Source organism: Lagopus leucura, unplaced genomic scaffold (genome assembly GCF_019238085.1).
Source record: "Lagopus leucura isolate 7727_CA_CO unplaced genomic scaffold, USGS_WTPT01 Super-Scaffold_100157, whole genome shotgun sequence".
Lineage (NCBI taxonomy): Eukaryota > Metazoa > Chordata > Aves > Galliformes > Phasianidae > Lagopus > Lagopus leucura.
Window position 1 is genome coordinate 10,915,357 of NW_024962334.1, and position 18,529 is coordinate 10,933,885.

The 18,529-nt window shown below is 40.2% G+C and overlaps 1 protein-coding gene across 2 annotated transcripts in view; it reads left to right on the forward strand.

Annotated features, from left to right (window-relative positions):
- ABHD5 (abhydrolase domain containing 5, lysophosphatidic acid acyltransferase) overlaps positions 1 to 15,248 on the forward strand; it is a 31,214-nt gene extending 15,966 nt beyond the window's left edge. Inside the window, exons 2-7 of one of the 2 annotated variants that reach the window (XM_042889116.1) lie at positions 3,286 to 3,371; positions 3,636 to 4,008; positions 6,734 to 6,888; positions 9,794 to 9,905; positions 10,445 to 10,631; positions 12,921 to 15,248. In XM_042889116.1, coding sequence (XP_042745050.1) covers positions 3,286 to 3,371; positions 3,636 to 4,008; positions 6,734 to 6,888; positions 9,794 to 9,905; positions 10,445 to 10,631; positions 12,921 to 13,010 — 1,003 coding nt within the window. In that variant the 3' untranslated portion in view covers positions 13,011 to 15,248. Of the gene's footprint in view, positions 1 to 3,117; positions 3,372 to 3,635; positions 4,009 to 6,733; positions 6,889 to 9,793; positions 9,906 to 10,444; positions 10,632 to 12,920 lie in introns of those variants that run through there. The other variant, XM_042889115.1, reaches the window with a different exon arrangement.
- The last annotated feature ends 3,281 nt before the right edge of the window (positions 15,249 to 18,529 follow it).

Consider the following 18,529-nt stretch of genomic DNA (forward strand, 5'->3'; position numbering starts at 1 on the left):
CCTTTGTTTTTGTTCATATCTTACCACCGTTGCTGGTGAGCAATCTGTCTTGAAAGAACTATTGCTTCTTTTTTTTAATACATAGGTCATTCTTACATGACCTATCATTTTTATTACTGTGATATTAAATTAAAATAGCTAAGCTGACATTCTTGTGTGCTTTTAGGAGACATATTTAGAACAGATGTGCAAAATAAATGGTGCTTTTGATAGGCCAGAGTGTGCCTATAGCAGAGAAGTGATTAAATGGATAAAATAGTTAATTTCTTTCTGCATGTGGAAAACATCCAGCAATGGGATCAATTGTTTTTTGAAGGGTGAGAAGTGGAACAAAGGATTAAGTCTTAAATACAGGTAACTAATCGTTTTCTTTCTTAAACTCTTCCTGTCATGTTTTAACTGAAATCCATCTTGCTCTTTTAGTTTAGCCAGTATAGGAAGTCTGAACTACATAAATAATTTTTGTTTGGAGTGTTTTGTAGGATCGTGGAATCATTAAGGTTGGAAAAGACCTCTAAGATCATCTAGTCCAACTGTCCATCAACCACCAACGTTTCCCTCTCGACTATGTTCCTCTGTTCCACATCTACATGTTTCTTGTGCACCTCCAGGGACTGTGACTCCACCACTCCCTGTGCTGTGCATTCCAGTGCAGCACTGCTCTTTCGAAGAAGAAATGTTTTCTCATATCCAACCTGAACCTCCTCTGGTGCAACTTAAGGCCATTCCCTCTCATCCTATCACTGTTACCTGGGAGCAGTGGCCGACCCCCACCTCACCACACCTCCTTTCAGGCAGCTGTAGAGAGCGATCAGGTCTACCCTGGGCCTCCACTTCTCCAAACTGAACAATCCCAGCTCCCTCAGCCGCTCCCATCAGACTTGTGCTTCAGACCCCTCACACTCCATTGCCCTTCTGTGGACACACTCCAGGGTCTCGATGTCTTTCTCACAGTGAGGGGCCCAAAAATGAACACAGCACTCGAGGTGCAGTCTCACCAGTGCTGAGTACAGAGAGATGATCACCTCCCTGCTCCTGCTGGCTGTGTTATTTCTGATACAAGCCAGGATGCTGATGGCTTTCTTGGCCACCTGGGCACAATGGTGGCTCACGTTCAGCCGAGTGTCAACCCACACCTGCAGATCCTTTTCCTCTACTCAGTCTTCCAGCCATCTGCCCCAGACCTGTAGCAATGCCTGGGGTTGCACTTGGTCTTGTTAAACTTCATCCCACTGCCCTCAGTGCATTGTTCCAGCCTGTCCACATCCCTCTGCAGGGCCTTCCTACCCCCAGGCACTCGACACTTCCTGTGAACCTGATGTCATCTGCAAAAATCTCAGCTTGCCAGCTTTATTTGCCAAGGTTTCCTCTGGGTAAAAATTTCAGTGTTTATAACCAGTACTGATAATTAACAAAATGAAAGAATGGGCATCTATGCCAAAACTTTTTCATTCTGAAATATTTTCCTTGGGTATTCATATGCCTCCATGCTGAAATTGTGGACTGTAGTTTTCATTTTTTTCTTCATTGTGAGCATATCTCTGCATTATCTTTGTGCTGCCATGTAAAAATTAAACATTTCCTTAAAAAAAAAATCATTAAAGATGTTTCCTTGCTAAATCAGTGGTTTCCTTGAGAAGAAATATTTGGTGTTGTTTTGGCTTGAGGGAAATAGCGGCTGGATTTTGTGCTTCTGACTTGAGAATTCTGAATGCGGATATGTAGTTCAGCACGTAACTAGCTGATAAGTATCCTGAAAAGGGTGGTGGCATAACTAATGTTTAATAAATTACCAGAGCAATCCATAATGTTGTTAGACTCAAAATTGACGTTTTTTTCCTGGTGAAGTTGCTCTTGACAGGTGCCGGCCTTAACCTCATAAAAATGTTAGATGTCTATTTTAACATGGCAGCAAATCTTGGCTCTCCATTCATTCACGGATTGCAGGAGGCGTCTGGGCAAACACACAGCCTTCACCTTGCCAGTGCTCCATCTACGTGCCATCAACATGATTCCCACACTCCCATGGTTTAGGAAGGCTATTTACAGATCACTCAGATATCAGTGTGTTTCTCAGAAAAGTAAAGAATATTGAGTAACAGTGGCATTTGGGTGATGAATCCTTTTTTGATCAAGTCTGGATTTTTTTCTTTCTAAATTCCCTTAAGTACAGTGCTGTTTGCAGTTGTGTTGTGCATTCTTCCATGCCAGAAAACCATGTTGTAGCGTTACCTTAACTAATCCCCTTCTGACATGTGGGAGACTGGAACTTGCAGGGCTGAGTCACTAAGTTGGTATCAATGCATTGTGAAAAGGTTGAGGAATTGGACATCGGTAATCTTACAGTCTCTATCATTGATTTTTGTGCAACTTATACTTGCAGCACACAGTCCTGAAAATACTTTAACTAGAAAGCAATTCAGTGTAGGAAAAAAAAAAACACAAAAGAAAGAAAATTGAGTGTGAGTTTGGTGTCCCATCCTCTTCTCCATGAGGAGTAGTTTGAGGTCCTACGTAGAAACCTTTGTGCTGAAAAGCAGTCTGAGCCACTGAGTCAGATGAGGGGAAGGAGGATTTCATGTTATAAAAAGGGAAGAATTAGCCCCTGTTTGCTTAGTCATTCCCCTGCTCTCATGGTCAAGAGAGTACTACAGAGATAGCAAGTGACAGCTGGAAAAGGAACTTCTGTGAGGGGGACTGGAATTTGCTGTTTAATTTTCTGCTATGGCTTTGTTTCTAAGTTTGTAATGAAGACCCTAGTGTTTTGCTTTGCTAAAATAAGCTTGTTTATTTTTCACTTTAAAAATTTATTTAGCATCTGCACCTTAGTTCGGGTTAAGCTGACAGGTTGCTTTTCTGTAAATAGTCGGTTCGTGCCAGGAAGCGTGTGTACAGGCGGAGTTCCAGGGGAACTTGAGAGGAGCATGGAAACCTCCATGATTGTGCTTTATTTCCTGCCAAACTTCTGGGGTCAGTGTGAGGACTCCTGTCTCAGGTTCTCAGAAGCAGTTCTCTGCTCTGACAGAGACAGACGAGTGCACTCTGATAAAATGCAGACAGGGGAGGGACAGCGTGCTGTTTGGAGAACACCACCGATCGTTGCACCACTTGGTAAAAGTCAAGAGAAAGTATGTTTCTTCCTATGGCTCCCTGCTGTCCTGCAGGACATGCAGAAGACGTGGGTTCTTTTAAGAAGAGCAGTGAAAGAAATTTCTTCAGTCCATTACGTGGTGCAGGACGTGGTTGTCACGTTCAAGGACTTTACGTTCTCTATTCCTGTTACAGGTTAGGATGGTTGTTCAGCTGGCTTCCTGCGTGGTGCCCCACATCACTACTGCACCTTAAAGAAGCTGAGGACAAAATGCTAAAATGTAAGTCAGGTTTATAGCTATAATGAGATCTTCTATACATTTCCATTAAACTAATCAGAAAAGGTTTTCAATACAACTTCTGCATTCTGCTGAAATTAGCAGATATAGAAATAGATGTTCTTTGTTCCCTTATTTATTATACTTGTCTGCAGGCTCTGCTTTGAGAGGGAGGTTCTGTTTCTAATGGTGGTTTTGATAGGACGTTCTTTGAAGTTTACCAGTCATGTCTAACAGTGCCATTTGTTGTCCCCACTCTTTTCCCAGGTATTACAAGCACATACAATAAGCGGTATGTGTATCTAGCTAATGGAAACAAAATATGGACACTGACGTTCTCTCCAGACTTTTCACGTAAAACTCCACTTGTTCTGCTCCATGGATTTGGAGGAGGTGTTGGAATGTGGGCTCTCAATTTTGAAGAACTCTGTGAAAACAGGACCGTTCATGCTTTCGACCTCTTGGGATTTGGACGAAGCAGTAGGCCACACTTTGATACTGATGCTCGGGAAGCAGAAAATCAGTTTGTGGAATCCATAGAAGAGTGGAGAAAGGAGATGGGGTTAGAAAAAATGATTTTGCTTGGACATAACCTGGGTGGATTCCTGGCTGCTGCTTACTCGCTAAAATACCCATCAAGGTATGTAAAAATGAAGAAAAGCTTCATAATGAATTTTATGCAAAGAGTATTAATTATGTGCTTTGTTTTCAGATGAATAGAAGTACGCAGATTAGTAAACTTGTTTCTTTTATTTCCTTCATCTTTTGCCTTTGTTCAGTACCCCCTTGCCACGTAATAAGGCTAAATGGCAAAGATCGTATTTGTGTGTGAATGCTTTGAGACATCTCTGATCAAACCTTGGTTTGTGAAAACACGAAGTGGACCTATTCCTGCCAAATGTCCCATTGCTATGGATAACAGCAAAACTTCTGAATGTAATTCTGCCAGGCGGTTTATGTGTAAAGGCTTGCAGCCTGGTGCCAATGGGACGATATGAAAATAATTTTAATGGCTGTTTGTTTTAACTCTCTGTATGCCACTCTGTATTTCTTCTTTGAAGAACAGTCCTGCTGCAGCAGTGCTTTAACTACATCACATCAGGTCTTTCTGCACCACATTATGGTGGACAGCTAATCCATTTCTTTACTCAGAGCTCATAATTTGTCTCTTTTTCACTGTAGCCTACTTACAGGCAGTGGTGAGTGAGGATCCCACAAAGTGAGGTTGTTCTGTGTCAATAAAGGACATTGTTTTTATCTAGATAGGCTTAGTGGACTTTTGCTAAAAGATGTGAACGTAAGTCCATTTTTCACATCATATGTCAGATACTATACCACACAGAATAAGTTTTTTACGTTAGTATCAACGTATACCATATGTACACCTTTCTCTCTCATTTGAAGATTTTGAAGTAAATCCATGCATATTTTTTTTCCTAAAACACTTAGGATAAGAGTGTAAACCTCTTATCCACTTGGGTGTAAAGCAATTTTAGCTGACTGAAGGTAATTGCTTGTAGGGATTGCTTCCAAGTTTCTTACCCCTTCTTCTGGAGAATCTATAAATGGCACTGTCCCATCCCTGTGGGGTGGGATATTGTTTCAGCCTTCTGATGACTTACATTGAAAGTGACTCTTCTATGTTTTCATGCTTCACTGTGCTTAAGTTGGAGTTAATTTATTTGAGGGTGTTTTGTGCTCTAAACTGCTGATATTTTGTTGAAATTAAGCTAACATCGTCAAATTATCACACTGACTGATAGGATCTTAAGGCAGTATTGAATCAAGTGATAAATATAGTGCAGCTTTCAATCAGATTATCTAACAATTCATTAGAGGCTTAAGGGATTCTGGTTACATATTGTTAGGAAAGGAGATCAGTTTCTCCAAGCTTAGATGATTCATTAATTTACTGTGTTGTACCAGATTGTGCACAGGACATCTGAGGATGTTAATCCAAAAAGATTCCCATTTGGAATATTCCTGAGTGATGTAGGAGTCATGATTTCCAGATATTGTAACTTCTGGACTATTACCTTTGGAACGATTTTTATGGTCAGCTTCTCCTTATCCCAATTTATGTTTTAGGATTGATTACCGAAAGAAGGAAGGAAATGACTAATAAACAAAACATGACAGAAAGCTTACTGTGTTTTTATGTATGCATATTCTGCGTTATGTTTAATGGAACAGTTTGTGCACAGAATGTGTTGTTGTCCTGGACAGCCCCTCATGGCTTACACTCCTTAGCCTCTAATCTCTCCTGCTTGGTTTATATAGTTAAATTCTACCCTGGCCTCTGTTAGCATTCTTGTTTACTTCTTTGTGCAAATACGCTCATGGCTGAGCTGATAGCCCAGAAACATCTTTGTGAACTTAATCCTTTTCAACCCCTCATTTCAAGCACACATTTTTGGTTTCCCAACTGATTACAGTCCAGAAATAGCCTTCAGAATCACTTCTGAAACCGTTTTAGCCACTAAGAACTCTGCTGTATTAAATACCTAATCTCATGGCTTTGAAAGAGAAGGAAAACACAAAGAAGAAAGTAAAGATGATGGAGCTTGCATGCAAAATCACCTTAAATATGCAAAACTAACATTAAAAGTCACTTTTTCAGGTATAAGCAGTATCTAGGACAGTCCTGTTACAGAAGGTGTTATTAGGGGATTAAACAGAAATGGAAGATTCCAGTCCACCAAGGCAATTTTTTTTTTTTTGCTTGAGGAGGATTCACTGCATGAAGTGATGGATTTAATGTGTATGCTGGAGGCTCCTACTGTACCTTCTGTGCTGAGATTCCTTTGGGTTATAATTCTATAAATTGTCTCTCTGGTGTTTATTTTATGAATTAAAAGCAGTACATTTAGAAAACATCCACTCTTTTGGATCTGTCTGGTCCAGTTCAAATTTTGCTTTGATAAGCTTCTTTTTCAAATACATTGCATCTTTTCATAGAACAGAGATCTTAAAGATCTTACATGAAACAGGTGCCGTTCCCTTTGTTTTGCTCAAATTAAACTGCTCTTTCACATAATGTAGATCAAGTGCATAGATCTGACCATTTCTAAAAATAGAAAAAAAACCTCATCTTTTTCTCAAATGTATGTGATAGTAGGTATCTGTTGAATAATGAGTTACTATTTTGATATGAGCTTCCAAGTTTCTGGTGTTTCTATACAAAATTAGTTGCAATCCATCTTTCTTTAATTAGCGTTCAGATGCAAAATCATCAAAGGATTGGAAAGGTAATAGGATGCTGTGACAGAAGTGACTAAACCAGATTGCATAATACACAGATAGCAAGTTTCTGGCTTTCTCATTCAAAGGAAAATTAATGTACTCTGAACCTTTTCTGCCAACAGGGTCAAACATCTTATCTTAGTGGAGCCATGGGGTTTTCCAGAGAGGCCTGACAATGCTGAACATGAAAGACCAATTCCAATCTGGATCAAAGCACTAGGAGCTATACTGAGTCCATTTAATCCGTTAGCTGGGCTGAGGATAGCAGGACCCTTTGGTGAGTTTTAGCTACTCTTAAAACTGTTGCTGTTTGCCTTATGCATAAGCAAGGAGCAGGCACCTCGTTAAGATATGCTTTGTTGCAAGCTCATATCACCTGCAGTTGGAGGGGAGGGTGGGAGGGCTCGAGGAAAAACAAACTCTTACAGACAAGAGGACAAGATCCTTCTGTTAGAAACATCGTATGATAATTTAAGCACTTAATGCAGGCTACAGCTGGAATGAGGCAGATTATGTGGACATCTTCAGGGGAAGCCTTACAAAGAGGCAGTAGGGTGGGGAGATTGTCTGCTTGCCTTCAGTTACAGTCTTTTTAGATTCCCTTATGGATGCAGTTTGACTAACAAATAGTGTTTCCAAATTTGCTTAACATTAGACTGCAATTTCTCATAAATTCATTTGTCCTTAAGCCTGAGTTTAAAGGAGTTGAAACTGTGTTGTTTCCATCAGCCATTTTCCTATTACTCGAGCAAATTTTGTGGGTCTCCGCAGTGTCCTGTGTTACAGTAGCAACTTGTCCTTCCTATTTTTATGTCTCTTCAACAGCTCTGATGAGACAGATAAATTCTATATACTCCCGTACTAGAACTAGGCAGAGATGATGAGAATACTACAGATTTGGTTTATAGAGAGGGTAGGGAGAAAGGCGTGATCAAATTTTAAATTCATCATGTTTTCCTACTACAGGTTAGATGGTAATCTGTTCATTTCTCTGCATTACCAAAGTATCACCTAGGGAGGCTAGGAAAAAGATATCCTTCAGACCCCTTACAAGTTATTTATAACTTTCAGATCACCTCACCATCATTTTTACTGTTCAGCCTGAAAAGAAACAATTGGCATTTCTAGGCCTTGCTTAAACTACACCTGTTTCTTAAATCTCTTTCTGTAGAATATAAATTTAAGTAGGCTGATATATTCAGCTGTTTTCTGAAGGATGACAAAATTAGCTTTTCTGACAAGGAGTGTTCTGTATTTTAGAAACTTTCTAATCTGGTTAACAGGAAAAACTTGAAAAATATTGAGTGATAAGCACAGATTGAACGCAGTTTATCCAGTAACAAATGTATGCATAAATCAATCCACTTGAAAGAATCTAAAGCTGAAGTTGTCTCCCACAGCAAGTAAACCCAGTTAAAACCATGCTGTGGAAACAGACCAACTGTCTAGGTATCCCCAGCATAGCCTTGCTTACAAGTTGAAGTTGAGAGCACTGCTTTTCAAAATTTTCCATCTATTTCTCATTCCAGCTGATCAAAAAGTTTGTTATCGTTAACTTAATGTATAATTAAGTGATTCGTATTTCTTAGGGAAGGGTAGCTTAAACATTGCTGTGAGGTGGGCATCACACCCAACCCAGTAAAGGTATTGAACCAAATACAAGTTTCCTTCTGCATTCACATGTGCTTGAACTGCTGGGCAGGCACAGCTGTCTGCTCCTCAACAGAAAGCTGGTTGTTCTTGCTCCAAGTTATGAGTTAGACACTTGCACGTGGCCGGGGTTATCTGGGGTATCACAGTCGTATCACATGGATATTTAATCAGGCTTGAAGGCAAATACCTAAACCTGAGAAACAGAATTGAGAGATCATTTTCTTTGAGGGGTTTCCAGTTAGCTTATTTTCAGAAAAAGACAGAAGTCTGGCAGTTGAACTTACTGTAGAGAAAGTACAGGTAGTGAAGCAAACTGCAGAACGTTTGCAAAATCTTCATCGCTTCAGAAAGTAAATCTCTGTTTCATAAGCAAATTGTTTTCTCTTGCAGTGTATTTATTTTCTAAATTGATTTAAAGCATACATAAGAGAGTGTTGCAATAATCTAATCCCAAGATTACAAAAGCATAGATTACTATGACACGGTCTACGTAAGTAGTGCCAGGCCTGTAGCCAGCAACAGGTGGGAAGAAGTGACATCATCGTAATTGCAGAGATTAACAACAGTATTTTCAGTTGATAAACTCAACTGGTAAACTGTAAGCCAACATCTGTAGGGGTGAATAATATTCTCAGACTCAGATTGGCCTTTTGTGAGGCTCTTGTCCCAAAGATCTATCTGGTCAGTTAGAGGAGACATATTTCTTAAGGAAGTGATTTAGAATGGGAACTTAACTGGCCTTTGAAAGGACCTGCCTCTTTTCTTTGGCTGTTGAGAGAGGTTGGAGCTTTATTTTGTAGATAATAGCATTCCTATGTTGAATCTTTTATTTTATAGAATCATAAAATTGTAGAATCATTTAGGTCGGAAAAGACCCTTAAGATTATCAAGACTATCAATGCTACCAAGTCCACCACTGATGTCTTGTACTCATGTCAAAATTTCTACACCTTCTCAGCGTGTAAGGACTTCTGTTCTTTCACCTAAATGCAAGTTAGATGAACTACCTTCAGAAAAAAAAAAACTGTTATGTAAAAGAGGAGTACAGACTTGTATTTGGAGAAAAAGCCTAGCTTTTTCAACGATGCCTTTTGGTTCTGAAAGACAAAATGCTTTTGGTATACCCAGTGCTGCCAGAGCAAGGAAAAGGAAAGCACTGGGATCATGAAAGAGTGCATTTCTGTTAAAACTTGTGTCTGCTCAGTCCTTTTGCTGATCCCCTTTGCTTGTTTCTTCCACTGCTGTAGTGGCCATTCAGCAATATTCCCCATGGGTATTCAGTAGGGATTGAACTGTCCCACTTCTGGGGCAACATAAAGTCCTTCAGAACAATTATGTTTAGCTCCTATTTGCCACCATGTTTTCCTAAGATTTGCAAGCGGTGAAATAAAGTGTTGCTTTAGAAGTCATCAGAGTTAGCCACAAGTTTCAATGGAGCGTGTTTGAAGGGTTGTAAGGAAATGTGTTCAGCAGTCCGATAGAGTTTTCTCTGCCGACTCCTCCTATAATAGCATGTTCTGTTTTGACAGGCCTAAGCCTTGTTCAGCGTTTAAGACCAGATTTCAAACGAAAATACGCATCGATGTTTGATGATAACACTGTGACTGAATACATCTATCACTGCAATGTACAGTCGCCCAGGTGAGTGCGAGTTTCCTAGCGTGTTTTGAAGTCTTACTGATGGCCTGCTGCTCCCTCCAATGGTCATGGCAACAGGTTACATGCTTATTTTAAATCGTAAAATTTACTGTATGGATTAAAGGCAAAAAATACCTTTGCCCTTTTTATGAATTTCAGGAACTGAGAGATGTAGAAGCTGTCACAGTTCACTATTTCTCTCAAGCTACCCATGTTTTAGTTCTGAGAATTTGAGTGCTATTTTTAACCAAAAGTTGTTATGGTTTAGTTAACAAAATTTTTTCTTTAAAAACTTTTAAAAATTGGCATCTCATTTTGTTGTTGTTGTTGTCATCCTGAGAGAGAAAAAAAAAAAATCTATACTGAAAATTGCTTGCAAACCTGTGTTCCTTAACAATCAGAAGTCCCATCCTCGTGCACTGTTCTGTCTGTATTATCAAAAGGCACATATACTGAAATATATAAGCAGGTATAGGGAAAGAAGAGAAAAAACAGATATAATGGAAATTTAATTACTTGTACTCTTTTTGAATGCCTTGAAGTGGTGAAACAGCTTTCAAGAACATGACTATTCCTTATGGATGGGCAAAAAGGCCAATGCTGCAACGGATTCCACAAATGGATCAAGACATTCCTATCACCGTGGTTTATGGAGCACGTTCATGCATAGATGGCAATTCTGGCAGCACTATCCAGTCTCTGAGACCAAAGTCATATGTGAAGACAATAGTAAGTTCTGAGCAGTTGCTTAGCTTGTTGTGTGAATTTGTTCAAAGCATATTTGTGTGATCTTTACACCAAGTGTGGAAATGATAGTTCTTTGATTTATCTTGGGGTAATAACTTCTGATTTCTTTAACAGAAAAAGAGGAAAAAAAATTTAGATCAAACTTAAAACAGACAGAAGTCTATTTTTACAGAGTAAGAAAAGATAAGAAAGCTCTAGAAGCTGAATCAGGTCTTTGAACAAGATCACTTTTCTACTTTACTTTTTCTTTTGCTCTAGCATGCTAATACAAGTTGTTTGTGTGGTGACTGGTAAGTACCTACATTTTTGTCTGTCTGTTTTAAACCATAGCAGTCTGAGTATCTACAGATACATACAGCATAATCAGGATGCTCTCATAAAGTGTTTTAACCAGTCTGTGTCAATTTCTGTTAAGAAGGTGGTTGTTAACCTGTTGCTTAGGTTCTTGAAAGCATCTTTCTTTGAGTCATTACAAAAAAACTTGATGTAGTCTTTGGAGCTAATGCATTCTTATTTAGAGGTATGACATTGTCATTTCAAATGTGCGTGCCTGCAACTCAGTACAATGTGCACACTGTGTTTTTGTTGATTCCTATGAAAACAAACTGTTTTGTAAGTATTCCTCGTGCAGTGTCATGTCTGCCAGACACGAGAATTGAATATACACGTATGTTCCAGTGCTGTGATAAAATGTCTGAGTGTGCCAGCTGCCTTCTTGCTGATGTCTAGTCCTAACTGCACAGAAATATATAATGTGATATTAACTTTGACAAGTCATTGAAACAAAATTTTGTAATCTTGATATAGCTGACATCAGAGCTGGATCATGGAGAAAAGACATCGTTACTGAGCTTCTTAGGCATGTTAAAGAGCATAAATGCATTTCATAAACGCGAACATCCAGATGTGAAAGTGCTACTTTACTGCTTAACCCAAGAATTGGCTTGTAACAAAAACCCACTGTTAAGAATCACACCATGCCTAACTAGGATAAACATGTATCATTCAGGAGGCTCTTCCAGTCTGCTCAGTGGCTTTTAGACGGCGCTGTAGAAAACTTCATTGTGCACCAAGTTAAAATTTTGCTAAGCTGAATGCAGATCATAAAAGGTAAATTGGAGTGGTGGAAATTATAGAGACACTGAAAGACATTCACAGCACTGTAGGAGCTAAGGGGTTCCACTGATGCTGAGACTTCCTAGAGTGCACAGGGCTTTATTGTACATTATTATTTATTACTGTGATTCGTTCTTGTTTTTTGTAAGTTGGCCATACTTAAAGCAGTGTGCTTCCATTTAGTGACTTAAGAGGAAGTGTTTTAATGGGGGAGGAGAAAAGTAGATTTGAATACAAATTAATCTCAAACTGACTATAAAATTAAAATAGTCAAGCACTTTTGATCTACAGTATGATGATGACTTGCTTCATGCTAGTTTTAACAGAAATGCAGTAACCACACTGTGTTGTGGTATGCAGTAACACAATGTGTGTGTTACTTAAGCCCTTAGTTTTTTTACACAGTTGCAGTAAAATAATCTAGACCAGAAATATGGGGTATTTTTCTCCATATATTGCATCGTTTGGATTTGACTTTTCCCTGCTTTACGAATACCGTTTCATTGGGAAGACTGGAATCTGCTTACACAAGGCTAGGGAATCCTCAGCAATGTAAGCCTCTGGACTGGTAATCCTTTATCCTAGTATGTTCTTCAGTGTTTTCTAATATAATTTCGATGATACTAAGGGAATACAAACGTTTAGATGCTGTCTCTTCTCCGAACACTTAAAGAACTAGCAAGCTGCTTTGCAGAACTGTTTGAGCAGAGAATGGAAGAGATGAGTTGTTCAGAAATTTGATATGTACAGTATGTTCTCCTCGGTTTGTTTTGCAGGGACTTGTGTTTACCTGAATCTTCTTTTCAACAAGTTGTGCAATTGAAAAGGCAATGGTTTTACCCTTTATTCCTGTTTAGCAGAGTTCCTTCAACGGGTGAAACAAACATTTGTTTTTCCTTATGTTTGGAGTCTTTTGTTGGTTGTATGGTACCACCTCCTGGCAGCAGTTGTTCCAACTCCATTAACACACACTGGGTGCAATGGAGCAGATTCAGTTTTAGAATTGCTCTTTCCAAGCAGTAGTGTAGCAGTGTGTAGAAGCCAAGTTTGGGATATTCATTTCGAGGAGGAATATTCCTCCCCAATTTCAGTATTTATTTATGCATTTATGGCTTTCTTGTCCTTCTGACCTGTTTCTTCACCTTTGTCCTCCAGGCTATCCTTGGTGCAGGTCATTACGTGTACGCTGATCAGCCTGAAGACTTCAACCAGAAAGTGAAAGACATCTGTGATTCTGTGGACTGACTGTCTCCTGTCCCTTAAAGTCTTACACCGTAGGCACCATTTAATAGCAATACTCTGCAGGAAATGACTAAAGAATGCAGAGCTAATGAAACAGGCTCTGTTTGCACACTGTTTCTTCTAAGAAGCAATTTGCACACTTAAACCACTAAGTGCCTTTTGGGCGTAGGTAGATTTGAAGCAAATGTTGTACAGTTGTATTTGAGATTTGTCTTTAGACTGTTGGTCTGCCATACATGAAATTACTTAGGATTTTTTGAACTGGAATTTTCTTTAAAATGCAGTTGAATATTGTTCACCTGTTGAACTCTATCTAAAGATGTTGAATTCCCCACTAACACAGAGATCTTTATCAGTATGGATATAATGTATAAATTGTGGTTTTGTTTATTCATAAACATTCATATTTTCTAGTTGATGTTTCATAGCAAGAGTATGAAATTGTTATGTATTTTGTTTATGGAATCCTGAACTCCATATGCAATATTTTAAGAGTTTGAGTTTGTTTGTTTTAAACTGGAATGATAACAGCTTATGAAGCTGATTTTGGAGGAGAGGCAGGGCCAAAATAATGAGCAGTGCTTGTCACTGAAGAAATGTATGTTAGTTTGTAAGGAATCAGGACTCAACACTAGGAAATCTCTCTTCTCTTGTATTTTATTTCTCTTTATCTCAAGGCACCATTTTCCATGTGTGCAGCTTTTACAGAAGCCTTAGTTTGTAAGAGTCAGCGATGTAACCAGTGCTCATGCTTTCATAAAGATTTTCTATGTAGATCTCAGTGATTTAAAGTACAGAAAATGGCTTGTTAGTTGCTCTATTTTTAATACTTCATGATTACTGCAGGATTCATTACTTGCCTAAGCCCAACAACTTTGGAGAAGCTGGCAGGCAGATTTTTACTATGGCTCGGTCATCTGGATATGTGAGCATCATTCCATTTTGCTTTGGACAAAACTTCTACCAGTAAATTCAGGGTGGGGAGTAGGGCAGGCACAGGGGGAAGCTCTAATTGGCACCTGCAGCAGATCATTGCATTGAAACTGATGAGCAGCCTCCTTATAGGAAGGATTATTACTGGAACGAACAATACCGCTGTAACAAATTATGATTACATGTTTTGGAGGTTCTTTATGTAATTATAATGGAGTATTTTGAAATCAGAGATAATAACCTCTCTGCATCTTTTTGAAACTCTAGTTTGATGTTGATTCTTCACAAGCTTTGTACGTTATATTAAGAGAAAAAAAAAAGGACTTTGTCACTTTAAAGCCAAACTCTATAGTGGTTTGTTTTTAATGACAGATTTACTTGAAACTATAGATCTGCTTTTGAATGTTAAATTGACTACTGAAGAGTTCTCGATACTTTCCTACCTAGTGGATTCAAATTAGTGATTGCACCATCTTCAGGTTTCAGCAGAATTTTGTACATTTCTGCTCACATTAAGAAACTGTCGCACACATTTATGATATAACAGGCAAAGATGCCTAAAATCTTCAGGAAATACTCAGATTGTGTTCCTAGTGGAACATGATGTTTCTTTCTGAAGGAGACGGATGTCTGTATGGTGCTATGTAACATCAAACGGTCTTCGTGACTGCCTTTGTGACTGCTAGCACTTAGCAAGCTAGGGATTTTAATTAAGGTAAATTATTATATTCAGTTACTTTTTCACTTAGATGATACCAGGATTTTTAAACAAATTTCTATGTTATTTGCTAGAATTTTGACTTCAAAATGGAAAATCAGGATATCAGATTTTTGAATACAAGCTATGAATTGTCGGCCATGACGCCCTTTCGGTGGATGCCCTCAGTGTGTATTTTTTCACACTTTTGAATGTCTGATTTGCATTTATACACTTCAACAGTTGCTTAGATTGTTATAAATGTAAAAATACATTTTGTCTTCCAAATAATAAAAGGTGAAACAAACTATTTGGATAGCACTTACTGATGGGAATTCTGGATTCCGCATCAAAAGATGGAAGTAGGGGTAAAAATTGCACGTGAATATGATTATTCTTTGAAATATCCCTTGCTTTTTCAGCTCGTTGTATTAATAAGACTTATTGCTTATGTTTTGCACAATAAACATAAAAATCTAAAATGTTGTGTTTGATTAATGTTGACATGATGTTGCTTTCGTAAAAATGTTATGCAATTAAGCTGTAGAAATTAAGAGTAATGAATGAGTTGAGCTAAGCCACCCAAAACACATTAAAAATACTGCAAAGCTTTTCTTTCCAATGTCTCTTTGTTCTTAGGGTTTCCTGTTAGATACAATGCTGGAGAGGGAAACATTTGTCAACAGGTAGCTGTAAGTTCAGAATACTGTTTGTACACATAAAGGAAATTTCTGTTGGTTGTCTTCCAGGCAGTACAGGAGAGATGTAGACCTGCAGGAGTCTGTCCAGAATAAGACCATGAAAATGATCCCAGGAATGGATCACCTCTCTTACAAGGACAGGCTGGGAGAGTTGAGGCTGTTCAGCCTGGAGAAGAGGAGCACTGGGGAGACCTGGGAGCAGCCTTTCAGTATTTGAAGAGGGGCTGTAAGAAAGGAGACAGACCCTTCAGCAGGGTCTGCTGTGACAGGACAAGGGGAAATGGTTTCAAACTAAAAGAGAGGAGATTTAGATTGTTTGTAAGTTTTTTGCGGTAAGGTGGCAAGGAACTGGCACAGGCTTCCCAGAGAGGTAGTGGGTGCCCCATTCAAGGTCAGGCTCTGAGCACCTGATGTAGCTGTAGGTGTCCCTGCTGTTGCAGGGGAGTTGGACTAGATGGCCTTCAGGGGTTCCTTTCAACTCAAACAGTTCTGTGGTTCTAAGATTCTGTTAGACCTTTCTGTAGCCATCAGAGTGGGATTTTTGAATATTCTATTGTATGCAACATAAACTAATTAAGCTTACTGTAGTAAACATAAACAAAAATAATCTGAACAGAAAATGAATGGCATTTACTGAAAAGACATGGAAGCTTGGCCTTTGGGTGGGAAGAAGCTTCTCCAGAAGCTGAGAATAGGTTTCTCTTGAAGCTCTGACTCAGCACAGTGAGCAGTTTCCTAAAGGCACTGTGCAGAACGCTGTCAGCTGCTGGTGCTTTTTCGTTAGAGTGCTGTAAAATCCTGTTCTGGTATCAGTATGAAGATAGCTTTGTACTGGAGGCCACGAGCATAACAAAAAGTATCCAAAATATTAATAAAAATCCGAGATTAACGGTCTGAGTCTCCAGGACGCGCTCTTCCTAAGGTTGTTGTGATAAAAATTTATTAAAGTAACTTAGTAATATTTTGTTTGCATGGCTGAGTTCGTCTTGTTACTTATTGAGCCCTGCCAGATTAGATTTTAGTCCTGAAAAACTGATTTTCAGAGCTGTAATTCATTGATAAGGCTTTATAATAAAACATTTGCAACCATCATAAGAAAGTCCCTGTTTGTATCTGATCATAAAAATGAAGTTGGGTGTATGAACCAAGCATGGAGCTTGGCTGTGGCTCCAGACAGGAGAAACTGTCCTCTCATTTCACCTGCATCAAAGCAGTGCTGGCATTCCTTCCTAACCCTTTGCATGCCTCGTGTTTAAGGTTTGTGCTGCATGGATGTGCCTGCTTGGCTGACGTGCTCTCCACAGCTCATGGCTCCTCAGGTTTCCAGCCCCTCCACATCACTGTCAATCAGGTTTGTGAATGGAAGTAAGACAAGATTTAATATAATAACCCCCCCAGAATCAATACATAGTGAGATGTACCCAGAAATGTCCATTTTGCTAACATTCATTACAAGGGGAGTCTCCAGAGCCATGAGGCCAATAGGTAACTCCTCAACGTGTCTCCTCCCTAATGCCTGGAGAATGGAACAGGTAATGGCTCACCTACTTGTCGCAGCACTTTGCTGCTCTTTCCTATTAGTAGAACTGCACCAAACAGTGTGCAGTGTTTGTAGTGACACTCTCCCAGGGATTTCTGCATTACTCTGAATGCATGTGAGCAGAGTGTTACCCCAAGTGCACACTGAGAGCTCGATGTGCTTTGGCAATAAGCTGTTGCACAGGCAGGATCTCCGTAATTAATGAATCTATTTCTGCACCTCTGTGTTCCCCTAATTCACGTGGCAATCACTGTGTACGTGGAGCAAAGGAAAGACCATTGCTTTGTAGCTTCCTGTATTTAAACACACACCTGATACCCAGTAGCTCTGAGCTCACTTAAGGACGTTTGCATTCACTCACATTCAACTCTAACGCTGGAGCCAAACAGCCCGGTGAGTGCAGCATCACACACACAGAGGGAAAGACCCCTCTGAGAAGTCCTTGTGCTCCTGGGGGCTCTCAGGGCAGTGGGGCTGCTGGCTCTGGCTGGACACTGAGCTGCTACCTGTGGCCACGCAAGCAGCCAGCTTTGCCTCACGAGTGCCCTCCGCAGATGAGCTGATGAATGCAGGGTTAAGCTAAAATAACCCTTCTGAAAACGCTCTGTGGCTGTAGGGGGTGGGAAGCCGTGCTGGTGGGCTGTGTGGGGTGGGGACCTGCGCACGGTGCAGCCCCCGATTGCTGAAATCCTAACGGGTTACCTGTATTTGTTTTTTCTTCTTTTTTTTTTTTTCCACTGGCAATATCCGGGAGCAGATGTAAATCTACCCAGGCGGACCCAAGCCATCATTGAGTCACATCTGTAACAAACAGGCAAACGGCTGCAGAAGCTCTCCAGTGAGCCAGCTCCCAGCTGGGGTGAACATCCACCCCCACCTAGTGCCCCTACCCCATGATGGCAGCTCTGGTGCCTTTTCATGAGGCAGAAACGAATCCCACATGGAAAGACTGGATGCTGGGAGGAGGAAGGGGAACACAAATGGACCTCCAACACTATTACAGCCCTAGAATGAGAATACATGATGTTAAGAGGAAAAATAGCTATGGCAGAATTATTAAACCGGGAGCAACACAGAGGCAGGGCACAATCCACAGTGCAAGGGGAAAGCTGAAGATATGCTGCAGCCTGAGTGCTGATCATAAAAGGATGCTGCTATAATGAATGGGAGACAAGTACTGCATGCCTCCTTGCTCCCATGCACCGTTGGACACCTGCCTCCCTCCAGCAGCAGGGATTTCTGCCAGGAGGGAGCACTGCAGTGCCCATGGAGTGTTGCAGGATGCTGGAATGCTTGTGGTGGCATTTAAATTAATTTACAATGCCATCCAGGCGGGAGATGCCCAGGGCACCCTTCCTATCCTGCACACTGTGAGGTCCCCATGACCCACTGCATCTCAGCTTGGGTGAAGGAGGATGCTACATGGCACAGGGAAATGAGAGGTGTGTCGTGAGGAGGAAGGGGTGTTTGTGGGGCCGGGAGCCCTACAGCCAGCTCCCCAGCAGGACTCTATCAATGGGAACTCTGCTACTAGGCAGATGGGGCAGGCACGCACCTGTGTCTCAACAGGATATTAAAAAGCAGAGATTATGAAAGCAGGGCACGAGGTGAGCTGAGTGCCTTTATCTCCTTCCTGCAGCTCCTGCTCAGC